The sequence below is a fragment of the Tursiops truncatus genome, chromosome 15 (genome assembly GCF_011762595.2).
Source record: "Tursiops truncatus isolate mTurTru1 chromosome 15, mTurTru1.mat.Y, whole genome shotgun sequence".
Lineage (NCBI taxonomy): Eukaryota > Metazoa > Chordata > Mammalia > Artiodactyla > Delphinidae > Tursiops > Tursiops truncatus.
The window spans coordinates 14096759-14112772 of NC_047048.1; the positions used below are offsets into that span (position 1 = coordinate 14096759).

A 16014-nucleotide genomic window follows, 5' to 3' on the forward strand; every position below is an offset into this window, starting at 1 on the left:
TAAAATCCACATTCCCCACCATTTTCCCTCTCAAGGCTGACTGCTCTCAAATGTTCTCTACCACTAGGAAAGTAATCACTGTCATCCCCGGGTGCTGAACCTCAAAACTAGAGTCAAAGGTGTCCCTCCTTTCCCTGGCCGCTTACACCCCAAACATGGTCAGGCCTTATCAATTCTTCCTTAGCTGTACTTCCAAGGCCACATCCTGCCACTGCCCTAAGGCAGGGCCTCACTTCTAGAAGTCGGCAACAGTCTGCCGGCTGACTGACTGTCTGATTCCAGTTTGGGCTGCTTCCACCTTCTGCAGGCTGCAGTAGATGGCTATGCCTACAGCAGAATAGAGCGCCACCACCTAGGACATGCCGTCTAAACGTCACCTCTCCAACTGGAGGCTGCTCATGAGCTACCCGCCCCCTCTGGTGACTCCTATGTTGTTACCTCTGTTTGATTAACACCTACTACTTAAGCCTCAAATCTCTTCATAAATGTCCTTTGCTCTGGGAAGTCCTCCTGAATCCCTTTAGACGACCATGACAGTCCCCTGCCACAGGCCTTCACTGCACCCTGAACTCGCCCAAAAAGAGCACATTATACTTGCTTCCGTAGCCACTTCCCCCGTTTCCCCTGCATCCTGCCAAGGCTGCTGGTTTCATGACTATTCCTGACGTATTATAACCTCTTCCTCCTTACCTCTCTTAATAAAGCTAGAAGTCCATACAATGAAAACATTTCCACCTGTTCTCCTGACATCTTGAGAGACAGGATGGAATTCTGCTGCTCTTGGCTCCACAGAATAGTGTGGACTCTGTTCACAGTGCACTCATGATAGAGGGCACAACGTTCACACGTGACTGGAAGTGGGCTTACTTCCCAACCAGTGCAGGATTAAACATGTCATTAACTCGGATGACAGTAAAACAAGGCCGATAACAATGCCTACCTTTTATTCCTCCCTCCTACTAACATTTATGGAGTGCCAACTATGGACGTGGCCCAGTCACAGACAATTAAAAACTAGTTATAGTATAACATGGTGTGTGCAGTGAGCGCGCTCTGGGAATGCAGAGAAAGGTGGTAAATCACAGCCAGCCCCCAGGAGCTTGGCCCCACTAAGAAGAGTCCTCCTGGGGGTTCCCTGCTTCGCTTGCCGAGTTACACAGATACCATGTTCTCCTCTTCCCTGTGTCTTTCCATTTTGGGGTTCAGAGCTCTAGGTCTGAACTCTGAACCCTCAGTGTCCACAATTCTGGTCTTCCTTTTCCCTCAAACTCTGACGAGAATCACTTGCCATGGATATTCCAAGAGGAACTAAAAGATTAGCTTGGACTACAGCAATAGATTTAAAATCTTTTTTCTTTGCCACAACCTACAGTAAGAAACATATTTTACATCTTGATCTAGTATACACATTCACATACACATACTCTGGAAACACAACTTTCACAAAACTATAGGCAACGTATTTCATTTAAAAACTGCCAGCTGCAACCCACTGCACTGATTTCCTAACTCCTGACGCAGCCTGAAGATCTGGGCTCCCAACTACAGAGCTCTACCCTGGCTTAAACCTAACGCAGGCTGAAGATCTGGGCTCCCAACTACAGAGCTCTACCCTGGCTTAAACCTGATGCAGTCTGAAGATCTGGTCTCCTAACTACAGAGCTCTACCCTGGCTTAAAACAGAAGAAATTAGTTGCATGGATATGACAACTATAAGCTAATATCTGTCAACTGACAACTCGGACTGCCAATGTCTAAAAACACAAACTAGAAGACCAAGTAAATGTGACAGAAGGCTGGTGTATCAGTTTGCCTGGCTGCATAACAAAATACCATAGACTGGGTGTCTTAAACCACAAAAGTTAATTTTCTCATGGTTCTCGATGCTATAAGCCTAAGGTGAAGGTTCCAGCAGACAGCCCCCTTCTCACTTTGGCTTCACGTGGCATCTTCTCAGTATGTGCACAAGCAGAGGATGCCGGTGGGGGCGCTCTGGTGTCTACTTATAAGGGCACCAACCCCATCAGATCAGGGCCTCACCTTATGACCTCATTTAACCTTCACTGCTGCCTTAGAGACCCCATCCCAAATATGGCCATACTGGTTGGGGGGGTGGGGTGGGGTGGTTAAGACTTCAACATAGGAATTTTGAAGGGACATAAACCTTAAGTCTGTAACTGTAGGTTACTCTCAAATTAACGCTGAGCTATAAAACCCCTAAGACAAAACTGCATCCACACATACCCCCCTCTCAAGACAATGTGAGAATAATCGCGTTGAATAATAGCTCAGAAAAAGTCAAAATATTCCACGCAAAAGGCAGAAGCTAAAAGGGCAAACTTTAGTATGATTGGCACAAAAATAAAGCTGAAAGTTGGAGCTGCATAAACAGAGGAATGAAACCCCAAATCACAAAATTTGAGGTTAAGTATGCTGAGACATGAGGTCACCCTGCTTCAAGAATTCCTCAAATCCAACAGTAAGGGAAGAGGAAATCTATGCAGAATTACAAATAAACTCAAAAGGTCACAGATGATCTCAAAAATACACCACAAGCGCAATATGGTATGGCCTGACTAGACGATGCCACGCTGCTGAGAATGTGTGTGTGGTCTTGCTGGCCAGACCGGCCAGTTCTACAGGCTCCCACCACCTAGAACAATCAAACTGTGGTACAAAGGGCCCTGTTCTCATTACTTCCATACCTTTCACACTTGGAAAATTTCATTAAACAGAATGATGACAAATAGGGCCTTTATTATTTTAAATGTTTAATAAGGTTCTATTAAAGATGTCAGATTAAACACAGGCATTTGCTTCATTTCTTCTTAAAATCTCACTAAAATGACTGTAAAGGTATTTCTAAAAGATATGTAACTTATAAAAACAAAGAGGTCGGGAGAGGAGAAAACAGTAGCAAACTTTTAGAAGCTTAAAAGATGACAGATAAGCAATAACTGGCTTAGCAGACCCAAGAGAGCTGAATCCTAAACCAGCAAACAGAAAAATCCAAGATTCAACCCAATTTATGCTTCAGAATTCCCCAAAGGCCCCAAACTGGTAGCGCCAGTCACCCCTGGAAGTGGGGCAGAAGAGGCCCCAACTCACCCCCACCACCAAAAAAAAAGAGCCCAAAGATTGGTTTACATTCTGACTAAGAAATTGTTAGAATCTCAACTTTCTGACCCCCTGGACATACACACAGCTGAGCACCTACCCAATCCACCCACCCCACCCCCCAACAGAAGACAAGAGGTTTATTCTAGGAAGACAATAAAATAAAAAATCTATGGACTATGGGACAGCAGGTACAGCGGAGAACAGGGCTGTCACACTGAAAATGGGAGATCAGAACAGCCCTACTTCCTGCTTCCTGACGCTTGGTGGCCATGAAGACTTCTTGGCTTCCCTCAGGAAACGGCCCAGGTAGATTCCTCTAAGATAAAGTCAAGCCCAGTGTACACACTTAGGATTCTCAGTACTCTTTTTAGTCTCACACTTAAATATGAGCAGACAACTGACGATCATCTGAGGAAAACTTCTAACATGGAAGAGAGATAAAATAAACAAAAAGAAAAGAGTAACAGAGTAAACAGAGCCTAGGGTACGGAGGAAATGACAAAAATCCAAACAACTAAACTAAAACAATTATCCTCAGAGAAATGAGAGATTACTGTATTCATTTTAAAAAGTTACACTATAAAAAGAAACACTCAAAGAATGAAAAAGACTTTAGATTTTAAAATTATGGAAATGAAAGATTCTTGAGAAAGTTAAGAAGTAAAATGTTAAACATTTCCTAGAATGTAGAGTAAAAAAGAAAGATAAAAAATAGGAGAGAAATATAAAAGAAAATTTAAGGACTGGCCCAAGAGACCTAATTTTTAAATAATAGGAGTTCCTGAAAGGAAGGAGAAGAAACAGGATAGAGGTACCTCAATGAAATAATTCTGGAAAAAATTTGAGAAGTGAAGGTCACGAGTTTCCAGACTGAAGGGGTCCATAATGGATGAAAATAGACATACTGTCTGAGGCCCATCTCAGTGAAATTTCACGGAGGGAAAACAATGGAGACAAAGGGAAATCTAACAAGGAAAAATGGTCCTGTACAAAGGATCAAGAATCAGAAGGTCTTCAGAGTTCTCAACAACTACACTGAAAACTTAAAGACAGGGCTCCAATTGCACAGGGAAAATAATTTCCAATCTAGAATTCTATATCCAGCAAAACTATCAATCACATGTGTAGGGAGAATAAAAATATTTTTAGAAATTCAAAGTCTCAATAAATTGCACCTCCCACATACCCTTTCTCAGGAATCTTCTGGAGGATGCTTCACTTGAATGAGGGAGTAAATTAAAAAGAGACCTGAAAAAACAGGAACAAGATACCCCACACAGGAGAAAGCTAAAAGAAACCCCAGTAGGACAGCTGTGTGTCCAATGTAGATGGGTCAGAAAGTGCCCCTGGAGAGACTCCTTTAAAAAGATGAACCTGATAGAAAATTCAACACATCTGGAAGTCTGAAAGGAGAAATAGATGATGGCAGAGAGTTCAAGAGTTGATTTAGCTCAAGAACATAGAACACACACACACACAAAAAAAGACAAATATTAACTCCAGGAAAACCAAAAAGTTGTGCCAGAAACAAATGGCAATCATAAAAGATTGCACTGCTCAACAGTGAATACTATTCATATGGTCATAATAATGCATAAAATTATGGCATATGTATGCTGGGAAGGTGGGAGAATAGGAAGTGTGTGATGAGAAAAGGTAGAAGAAAATTTAACCCTCATCTTCCATAATACAAAGTAAAGACATAAAGAGCAAACAGAGAAAAACAAGCAAAAAATCATCACCGTAGGTATTCTGTACAAATATTCTTCCACATGATACTGTAGTATTCTTTATTAAAAAATCAAATGATCAGCACCTTTAGGGAAGATCCTTTATTATATGTTATATATATATATATAATCCTATAATATAATCCTATATTATATGAAGATGCTTTATATATGTCACTTTATTTAGCTACCACAGTAACGTTGTAAACAGAGTTACCCCTATTTTGCAGATAAGAAAAATGAAAAACAGTGAGGCTGGGATCTGAAAACAGATATACCAGTACAAAGTTCAGGAGTTTCCCCAAGACCACTCCCACTTCTGCCACCAATTGCAAATTTAGGGGTTCCCAAGCTCACCTTCACGTTTGACAATTCACTACAAGGACCCACAGAATTCACCGAAAGCTGTTATACTCATAGTATGGCTTATTACAGCATAAGGATAGGGATTAAAATCAGTCATGGGAAGAGGCACATGGGCAGAGCCTAGGAGAGTTCCAAGCAAGGAGCTTCCCGACGTTCCCCCCAGTAGAGTCCTGGAACATGCTACCTTCACCCAGAACGATGTCTGACAACAGGCGTGGAGTACCACCAACCTGGGGAGCTCACCTGAGCCTTGGTGTCCAGGGATTTTAATGGGGTTTGTGCACCTAGACTTAGCTGCTTGCTGAGTGGCTGACCTTAGTTTCCAGCCTCTCTGGAGGTCGAGCAGGTCCTGTGGAGACCAAAGCCCCCACCCCAAACCACATTCTCAGCATAGACGATCTAGTGTGAGCCAATGTGCCTCCAGATGAGCAAAGACACTCTTGTCAGGCAGGACATTCCAAGAGCTTAGAAATCACCTCCTGGAAGCTGAGGACAAATGTCAGCCCTTTCTTTGGGTAAAATTAATCCTTTATTGGATAACCAGACCTCAAAGTCCACATATAGAGAACAAAGTAGAATAATACAAAAATAAGAATCATACATACCATTTTCGTTTTCATACACTTAAGAAGAATTTATGTGATCTTAGTATCAATTATTTAGTAGTTGGCTCCTCCAAACATACAGTAATACTTAGCAACCACACAACTAGAAAAACACTGGTTAAAGGATGGAACAGGAGCGCTGCCAGACCTTCTCAGAACTCAGAAGTACATGTTAACTGGGAAGGAGTAGAGGGAGTCCTAAGGTAGTTACAGGGAGAGTGACTTTGGAATACAAAAAAAAGAGTGCTACAGTGAATTTCCAAGGTTTATGAATTTTGTTCTCACCTGTTGTAGCTACAACTGCATTGTTTGTTCTTTGGGTAAGAGGAGGCAAAGATCCCAAAGACAGACTTCAAAGTGCACCTGACTGCCTGTGACAGTGAGACGTTGAGAGGAGTTGCCACCTTTTTCTGAGTTTACTGGTGATAAGTAGCATTCCCATGGCACAGCTGCCTGGGGAACCATTTTGAGAGGCAAAACTACAACAATGCAATTGAATTCTAGATATATCCAAGTGCAATTAAAAATTTTTTATCTGGAAACTCAGTTTCTGGAGTTTCAATCTTAATCCCCCATCCTGTTGGAGTAGAGCTAAGTCCTCTCAGTAGTGTCACCAAATTGCCAATTTTCTCTGACATTTTTCTGAAAGTAATTACTGGGAACAATCAGGTCTCCGATAAGAATGAGTTCCACATGTAACACAGCGGGGAAAATATTCAGTCAGTAGATTTTGTTAGGAAAACACTGCATGAAACCCTAATGGAGACATACAGTTCCCTTCTTATTCCAACAGGGGAAGGTGTGGGAGGTGACATCTCTTCATTCCCTCCCTTTACAGATTGTGAGTTTATATATCCAAGAGGGAGGCCTCTGTGATCAGTGCTTAATTACCTACAGGGCCTCAAATTCGGCAAAAACTTTCTCAGTGTTGATGATCGTGGTGAAGATTAAGGAGATGCTGCTTGGTGAACGTGGGATGGGAAACTGCACCTTGTTTCCAAGGGACATTTCCCTTTCCCCACCGTGTCTGACTGCTCTGTAGCATTTGAGAGATGGTATAATGTAGTGATCCAAAGTAGTCTTTGAATTTTGAAAGATATGGAATTGAATTCTAACTATGCCCTATTTGTCCCTGGAGAAGATCTGTACTCTCTGGGCCTGAGATTCTTCCTTTGGAACATGAGGAAAAATAATATTTATGACTCATAAGATTTTTTTAAGGATTAAATGAATTAATGCAAGCATAGTGTTATCAAAGTGACCTTAATAAATGTTACTGGTTGTTGAGTTTAACAGCAGACACTAAAACTAAGGAATGACACCAGACATCTCACTGATGATGAAAGATACTAGAAGATGATGAAAAGATTATTCTGGAAAACAACAAAATGATACCTTCAAAGTGCTGGAAGGAAATACCTCAGCTTAGAGTTTTCTACTCTGATAATTTATCATTCAAGAGCAAAAGTAAAATAAAGATGTTTCAGAGGAAAAAAAGACTAAGTTTACCACTTACGTCATCAAGAAGGAAACGGAACCCAGCAGGAACAACTGGGATGCAAGTGAGATTTACATGGATCCATCAAAACATGCATTAATTGCAGGAAAGAGTACTGGAAAGTCCCTGTAATTGTGCTGAAGGAGGACAGCAATGTCAATTCACTTCAGAATTAAACTAAGTAAAAACTTTTTTTTTTTTTTTTTTGCGGTACGCGGGCCTCTCACTGTTGTGGCCTCTCCCGTTGCGGAGCACAGGCTCCGGACGCGCAGGTTCAGCGGCCATGGCTCACAGGCCCAGCCGCTCCGCGGCATGTGGGATCCTCCCGGACCGGGGCACGAACCCGCGTCCCCTGCATTGGCAGGCGGACTCTCAACCACTGCGCCACCAGGGAAGCCCTGAGTAAAAACTTTTAAAATATAAGAGTACAGGATTCTGGGAAGGTGGTGCAGTAGGAAGCATTAGGAAGACTTCTCTCAACCCAGACAAAAATTATACTGGCAGAATCTTGCCTGACATAACTATTTTGGAACTCTGAAGTCTACTGAAGGTTTGCAACTTTGAGGGGAAGGTTTGAACTGTAAATTGTAGTTAATTTCAGTTTAGACAGGCAGTAGCTACCCACCCCTCACTCCCCATGCCCACAGCAGGCGGCTGTAAGCATGTTCCTGGAGCAGCCTGCATGCAGCCTGTGGGAGACAGGGTGGGCACTGAGGACCCTGTCCTCCAAACACTGGGGATCTGTCTTCTGACCATCAACTGCTGCTTCTGATCTCAGAGGTGTAAATAGATTAAATTCTGCAATCAAAAAACAGAGATTGGAAAAACGGATTAAAAAACCCATAATCCAGGGCTTCCCTGGTGGCGCAGTGGTTGAGAGTCCGCCTGCCGATGCATGGAACACAGGTTCGTGCCCCAATCCAGGAAGATCCCACATGCCGCAGAGTGGCTGGGCCCGTGAGCCATGGCCGCTGAGCCTGTATGTCCGGAGCCTGTGTTCCACAACGGGAGAGGCCACAACAGTGAGAGGCCCGCGTACCGCAAAAAACCAACAAAAACACCCATAATCCAACTATATGCTGTTTACAAGTGCTGTACTTTATGTCCAATGACAAAATAGGTTGAAAGTGAAAGGATGAAAAAAGATATTCCATGCAAATAGCAACCAAAAGGAGAAGGGGCTATACTAATATCACACAAAACAGACGTCAAATCAAAAAGGTTGCAAGAGACAAAGAAGGACATTATATATCAGTAAAAGGCTCAGTACAGCAAGACAATACAACAATTATAAACATTTATGTACCTGATCACAGATCATCAAAATAGATGAAGCAGATATTGACAGAATTGAAGGGAGGAATAGACAGTTCTATAACAATAGTTGGAGACTTTAGTATCTCATACTCAATAATGGATAGAACAACCAAACAGAAGATAACTACAGAAACAAAGGACTTGAACAATACAATAAATCAACTAGATCAACAGACATACATATATAAAAGTCCTAGCCAGAGCAATTAGACAAGAAAAAGGAAAAAAAGCATCCAAATAAGAAATGAAGAAGTAAAATTATCTCTGTTCAAAGACAATATGGTTTTACACATAGGCAAGTCTTCTCTTGAGAATTTGGCACTTGAGACTGAACCAAGTGGTGGTGGATGCTTGAGCTAAATTGGGGCTACAGCAGCCATAACAAGTGGTTTGAAAATGAAGAAGCAAAAGAAGCCATGAGAGAGGAAGGGAATAATGTCCTTTGTTATCTTCTAGAAATTTTATAGAGTTATAGTTTATGTTTAAGTCTAAGGTACATTTTGAAAGTTGTAAGATCACCTCAAAAGACACAGAAAAAGCATTTGATAAAATTCAACATCCATTCATGATAGAAACTCTTAATAAATTAGGCAGGGAAGAAACATATCTCAACATAATAAAGGCTGTGTAAGACAAGCCCATACTCAATGGTAAAAGGCAGACAGCTTTTCCTCTAAGATCAGGAACAAGGACGCTCATTCTCACCACGCCTACTCAGCACAGTACCAGAAGTCTTAGGTAGAGCAATCACGCAAGAAAAAAATAAAATTAAAGGTATCAGAATCAGAAAGGAAGATGTAAAACTGCCTCTATTTGCTGATGACATGAACCATGAAAGAAAAATTGATAACTTTATTAAAATGAGAAACATTTGCTCTGAGAAAGGCACAGGTAAGAGAATGAAGAATCGAGTCACGTAGACTGGGAGAAAATATTTGCAAAACATATCTGATAAATGACTTGTATTCAAAGTATCTTTTAAAAGCTCTTAAAACTCAACAATAACAAAACAACGAATCCAATTAAATAAATGGGCAAAAGATCTGACCTCCTTACCAAAGATGTACAGATGGCAAACAAGCATAAGAAAGATATGTTCATTCATGTTTCCATGCCATTATACGCTTTTCAAAACCTACAGAACTTTATAACACAAATACTGAACCTTAAAGTATGCAAGTTTAAAAAGTCATTTAGGAGGTCAGGGGAACCCAGGAAGAGGAGCAGACTGTGACAAGAGAGTCTACTAAATTACAAATGTGTGAAATAACTTCAGTGAAGGGGAGGGGGTGGAAAGGGCACTGACCTAAGTAATTTTAAAAGTAAGTGGAGCCTGTAAGACTAAAGGCAAAAGAAACTAAGCATAAACACTGTATTCTAGGGTTAAAAATTCTGATACTGCTATATATTTTATGTATACTGGAATCGAACAATTAAGTAAACAGATGACTGGTAATAGGAGCTAGGATTAAAGTCTCACTGTTGGAGTGTGAATTTATAAATAAGCAAGGAGAGGAGACTAGGATGAGTCATGTGGTAACAGATTAGAGTCTGAGACATCAGTATGTTTAGCTTAATATAGATACAAATGGTACATATAGAAATATTTACCTACACGTGTATATACGAAGGTTAGTATTGATACATACACATCTATTTCTTTGCTCTGTCATCTAAGAGGGTCTAAAACAAACAACACCCTAGTAGCAACGAGCACACTCTCACCCAGATCTTGGTTTCTAACACCATTCTCCAATAAAAGAAACCACAGATCCTGAGAGAAATGGCTGATTCTAGGACTGGGGCAGGAAATATACAAGACAAGCCTGGAGCTTCTTGTGGTGCGAGAAAGAAAAGAGCTCAAAATGAACAAACCCCGCCCTCCCCAAATACACACATTGATGGGGGTATGTAAAAGAAACACAGGAGCCAACTAAAAGAGCTCTTAATGGACAAAGCTACAATAGTTTGGGCAAAAGTAATAAAGATGAATTGGATTATAACCCAAAGTTATAAAATAAATATCCATGAGCCTATACTGATATAAAAATGATTGAATAAATTAATAAATGGGAAGAAGAGACAAACCTGTGCAGAAGGATTCCAAATAATTTATGCAGATATTCCACCCTCAAGGATGTGGAGTATAACTCTCACTCCTTAGATATGTGCTGAATATACACTTCTTCCGAAGCAGAGGGGAAGGAAGAATTTTCCTACAGAAAGGGAGAGGGGAAAACAAACACTGACAAACACTACCACAGCTTGCTGATCAAGGTCAAAATCAAGGGAGCTTGATATGATGTGATGAAAATGGCACTCTACCTCTGTGATCTTCCTCCTAAAAACCCATAACGCAAGTCTTATGAGAAAAACATTGGACAAATTCCAGTAGTGGTGCATCCTACAAAGTACCTCCTGACTACTCCTCAAAGTTATGGGATCCTAGAACAGAAAAAGGCCATTAAGTGAAACCTAAGGAAATCTAAATTATGGACTTAAGTGAATAATAATGTATCAATATTAGTTTATTGATTGTAACACATGTGCTATATACCAATGTAAGATGTTAATAATAGGCCAAACCAGGGCACACAGTAACCCTCTGTACTATCTTCTCAATTTTTCTGTAAATCTCAAACTGTACTAAAACATAAAGTTTATTTTAAAATAATAAGGAATTAAGTTTAAAAACAATGCTATGTGGATTCTGCAAGCCATGCATATAACCTACCACTTGGTTTCCACAGACAGTGAACCACTATAATTGGACATTACCAATATGTAGAAAGGACTTCACATTTCTGAACTAAAATGATCAAAGTATATCAGATTCATCATGGTCTTACTAGTTTGCAGACTGATAGGACCACAGTTACATTTAAGCTGCTAGGCTGGAAACCCAGAAGCAGAGGGCTGACTGTACCTCCTTCTCCCAGCCAGCCCCTCCAAATCACACAGACAGGCTGACTCTCCACTCACCAACTATCTGTAGTCATCTCTCTGTCCCTCTAGCTCAACCCTGGAACTGGAATATGCTGACTTATTTATCTCAATGTGAGCCTTTTTTATATTTCCTTTGTTCAAAGTCAGAGATGCTCACTGAACTTTCTACTCCCATCTACTCTTACACCCACTTAAAAAACCTACTTCTTATCAACAGCAGAAACTCCTTTATGTTTCTGTTTAGTCTGAACATCACTTCTAAATAACAAAACTGTTCTACGGAGATATTAAAAAGTAATCATCCATTAAAAAAATATTCCACTATTAGAATTCAGAAATGCTTTGCATGTGGTGTAGCATATGGCAATGAAAAGATCACACTGCACTGCAAATGACCACAGAGTATTCTGGGAATGCATAGAGTAATACAAATTATAATAAACTCTCCAGAGGCTAATTCATGTTGTGAAAACCTTGCAAATTTAATGCAGGATCTTTAAAGGTCAACTAAATATAGTCAATCCATGCTTGGGGTCTCTCTAGAATTTATTTATTTATTTATTCATTCATTCATTCATTCATTTATTCATTCATTTACAATTCACCTTACATTTTGAGCTATCCTGGTTCAGAGAGAATTTCAAATTTTTGAAATGGGTAAAGAAAGAAAGGCCACAGTTTGGGGATTTTAAATGCTGCACTTTCTGCCAATGTTCTTATTTTTACTAGCCAACTTTACTAGAATCAAAAAAGTACAGTACAGTAGGCAGGAGAGACTTTCAAAAGCATGAATGGGCATCAGTTTCCTGTTGCAGAAAAAATAGAGGAATGGTGAATGAGAAAACAACTGGATTTGACAACTAGCAGGTTACTGATGACCTATAAAATAGCAAACTCAACAGTAAATATTCATTGAATAAATGAATGAGTAAATAAATAAGGACGAAGGTAAATAGTTACCAAAATTAGCAAGGAAGATGGAACAATGTCTCTGATTTCAGAAGGCAAGACAATGAATAAGGAAAGAAAGTTAAGGTGAAGAGCTTGTTAATTCACTAAACAAACACTGAGAATCTAATATGTACCAGGTACTCTAGGAGGTGCTGGGAATGACAGCCCTTGTGTTCCAGGAACCCTAACTTCTTAGCGAAAACAGCCTTACAGATGTGCATATAGCTCTGAAAGAAGTGGTCCCCAAGGAGGTTTGTTTTACAGTTTTAAAAAGCAGAAATTCACCAGATGAAGTGGGGTAAGGAGGGCAGGTCTAGCAGAAGAGATACCTTCGGCAAATACACAGAGGAAAGAAACAACATGGCAATGCCTAGTAAAGGCCCAGGGAGTAGGCGTGAAATGAAACTGAAAGGACTTGATTGTGAAGGCCATTAAAACCAAATAAAATGTTTAGGTTTTTCTCTTGCATTCTCTGTAAGATGGCATGTGTTTCAAAAATACAGCAGAGAAACAATAAACTTGGAATTGGCAGCAAAAACAATGAGGATGTTGAATAGTCAATGCCCACCCTCAATTATTTGTAGACTAAATGATCTGTTTTGTGGATTTTGTTTTTGTCTTTTTCCTTTGGTTATAAGTCTGCTTTTACTACCCTTAAAAAGGCATTCATCTGCAAATTGCTAGCCTAATTATTAAATGGGATTTGATGGGGTCTGATTAGGATTAGGAAAAGATCTTTTCATATAAGTTTCTGAAAAACCTTTCCAGTAACACTACAGAGGTAGCCATGCAACCATACTGGGTGACACTTTTAACATAAGCAAACAAAATGAGTTTACGTGCAAATAATCTAATAATAACAAACAGTGCCAAGTGGACTGGTTATTACTGTTCACTGGGGAGATAGTAAACAAAAAACAATAAATGTCAAAACTGTCTAGTCATAAGTCTTCTGTTCTGGACAAATGTATTTCTACAGCTAAAACCCCTAGATATTATATATAAAACAAACATAAGAAGGCTCTGAAAGGTGGAGATAAGAAGGCAGGTTGGCTAAGGACTGCAGGACCTAAGGAACGTAGTGATACGTTCCCTGGGTTTTAATTTTGGCTCATATATCCTGGACTGGGTGCGAGAATTCAGAAGCCTGGTTAAAGCCCACAATCTAGAAACACTAATGAGCACTCACAATCAAAAAAACAAAAAAATTAAGCCTCAGATTAAGCCTCCCTAGCCAAAGGACTAGGAAAAGGGCAGCCAAGCAAGACAGAAAATTTTTACATAATAACCATCCTAGGCCAAGAGAAAAACTGGCCTCATTCTCACCCCAGTCAGCAAACACCTTGTGGGGATCCTAGATTTCCACATTCGCCCAGCTGTACTGAGCTGTACCCTCTCCCTCCCACTGCTGGGGAGGTGTCAGAGAAGGTGCAGTGGGGAATCCTGCCATCCCAACCCCCCCCATTGTTTCAGTGGAAACCCTGTAGAGATTGGCAGGGTACGTTAAAAAAGCACCAGCCAACTGTATATTATCTCTAAGAGACGCACTTCAAATATATGATATAGGTAGACTGAAATTTAAAAGATAGAAAAGATATGCAATGTAAACATCAATCAAAAGAAAGCAGAAGTGGCTATATTACTGTCAGATATTGTACACTCCAAGGCAAAGAAAATTTATAGGAACAAAGAGGGACATTATATAAATGAAAAATAGGTCAACTCCACCAAGACGATACAGAAATCCTAAATGAGTATGCACCAAACAACACAGTTGCCAAATATGTAAAGCGAAAACTGACAGAACTGAAAGGAGACATAGAAAAACCCACACTTACAGCTGAAGACCTCAACACTTCTCACTCAGTAACTGATAGAACTATATAATCAGCAAAGATACAGAAGAACTCAACACCACCAACAACCAACAGGATGAAATAGACATTCACAGAACACTCAGCCAACAACAACACAATGTATATTCTTGGCAAGCGCACACAAAACGTTTACCAAGATAGACAACATCCTAGTCCACAAAACAAACCTCAACAAATTTAAAAGAACCAAGATCATAGAGAATATGTTCTCTGATTATAAGAGAATCAAACTTGAAATCAATAACAGAAACACAACAGGAAAAAAAAAAACCCCAAACACTAGGAAACTAAACCACAAACTGCTAAGTAATCCATGGGCCAAAGAACATTTAGAGCATTAAATGTTTACATTAGAAAAGAGGAAAAGTCAATAATCGAAGCCCTTATCTTAAGAAACAAGAAGCAAAGAAACCCAAAGTAAACAGAAAGAAGGGCATAATAAAGAGAAGCGCAGAAATAGATGAAATTGAAATCTGAAAAACAGAGAAAAACCTATGAAACAAAAAGATAGTTCTTTGTTTTTTATTTTAAAAGATTTTTCTTTTTTGATGTGAACCATTTTTAAAGTCTTTATTGAACTTGTTACAATATTGCTTCTGTTTTATGTTTTGGTTTTTTGGCCACGAGGCATGGGGGATCTTAGCTCCCCAACCAGGGATTGAACCTGCACCCCCTGCAATGGAAGGTGAAGTCTTAACCACTGGACAGCCAGGGAAGTCCCCAAAACATGGTTCTTTGAAAAGACCAATAAAATCAACAAACTGAATAAACCAACAGAAACAAAACAGAGAAGACACAAATCAACCAAATTAGAAATGAAACAAGATGTTGTACGGACACTGAAAGGAAAATAAAGTAATACTATGAACAATTTATTCACATAAACTTGACAACTTAGATGAAATGGACCAATTCCTTGAAAAGTACAAACTACCACATCTCACCCAAGATGAAAGATAATCTAAATAGCCTTGTAACTATTACAGAAATGTAATTCATAATTTAAAAACTCCCCCCAAAATATGCTTCTAAGCCCAGACAGTTTCACTGGAGAATTCTACTAAACATATAAAGAAGAATTAACACCAATTCCACACAATTCCTCCTAGAAAACAGGAGGAAACCTTTCCCAACCTGCTTTAAGAGGCCAGTATTACCCTAATACTAAAATCATAGACAGTATAAAAAAAGAAAACTACAGACCTATATTCCTCATGAACATAGAAGCAAAAATCTTTTAAAAAATATTAGCAAAAAGAATTCAGCAATATATAAAAAAGAAATACACACTATGACTAAGAGGGGTTTATTTCAGGGATGCAAGCATGGTCCAATATTCAAAAATCCATGTAATCCATCATATTAATGGGTAAAAGAAGAAAAATCACATGTTCATAGCAACAGAGAAAAAGGATATGACTTAATAATTTTATTGTGAATAAACACCCATTCACAATAAAACCCCTCAAAACACTAGAAATAGAGGGAAACTTCCTCAATTTGGAAAAGAGCAAGTATAAAAAACCTACAGCTAACATAAAATTAAACAGTGAAAGGCTAAACGCTCTCCCCGAGATAGGAAAAGGACAAGAATGTCCGAAATC

The 16014-nt window shown here is 39.6% G+C and overlaps 1 protein-coding gene across 8 annotated transcripts in view; it reads right to left on the reverse strand.

The window, feature by feature from the left end:
- LOC101322849 (S-adenosyl-L-methionine-dependent tRNA 4-demethylwyosine synthase TYW1) overlaps positions 1–16014 on the reverse strand; it is a 222883-nt gene that overhangs the window by 67358 nt on the left and 139511 nt on the right. Inside the window, exon 16 of one of the 8 annotated variants that reach the window (XM_073792036.1) lies at positions 10775–10852. The exons of the other annotated variants lie outside the window; for them this stretch is intronic. Within the exon in view, the coding sequence (XP_073648137.1) occupies positions 10790–10852 (63 nt within the window). The 3' untranslated portion in view covers positions 10775–10789. Of the gene's footprint in view, positions 1–10774; positions 10853–16014 lie in introns of those variants that run through there. 8 annotated transcript variants of the gene reach the window in all.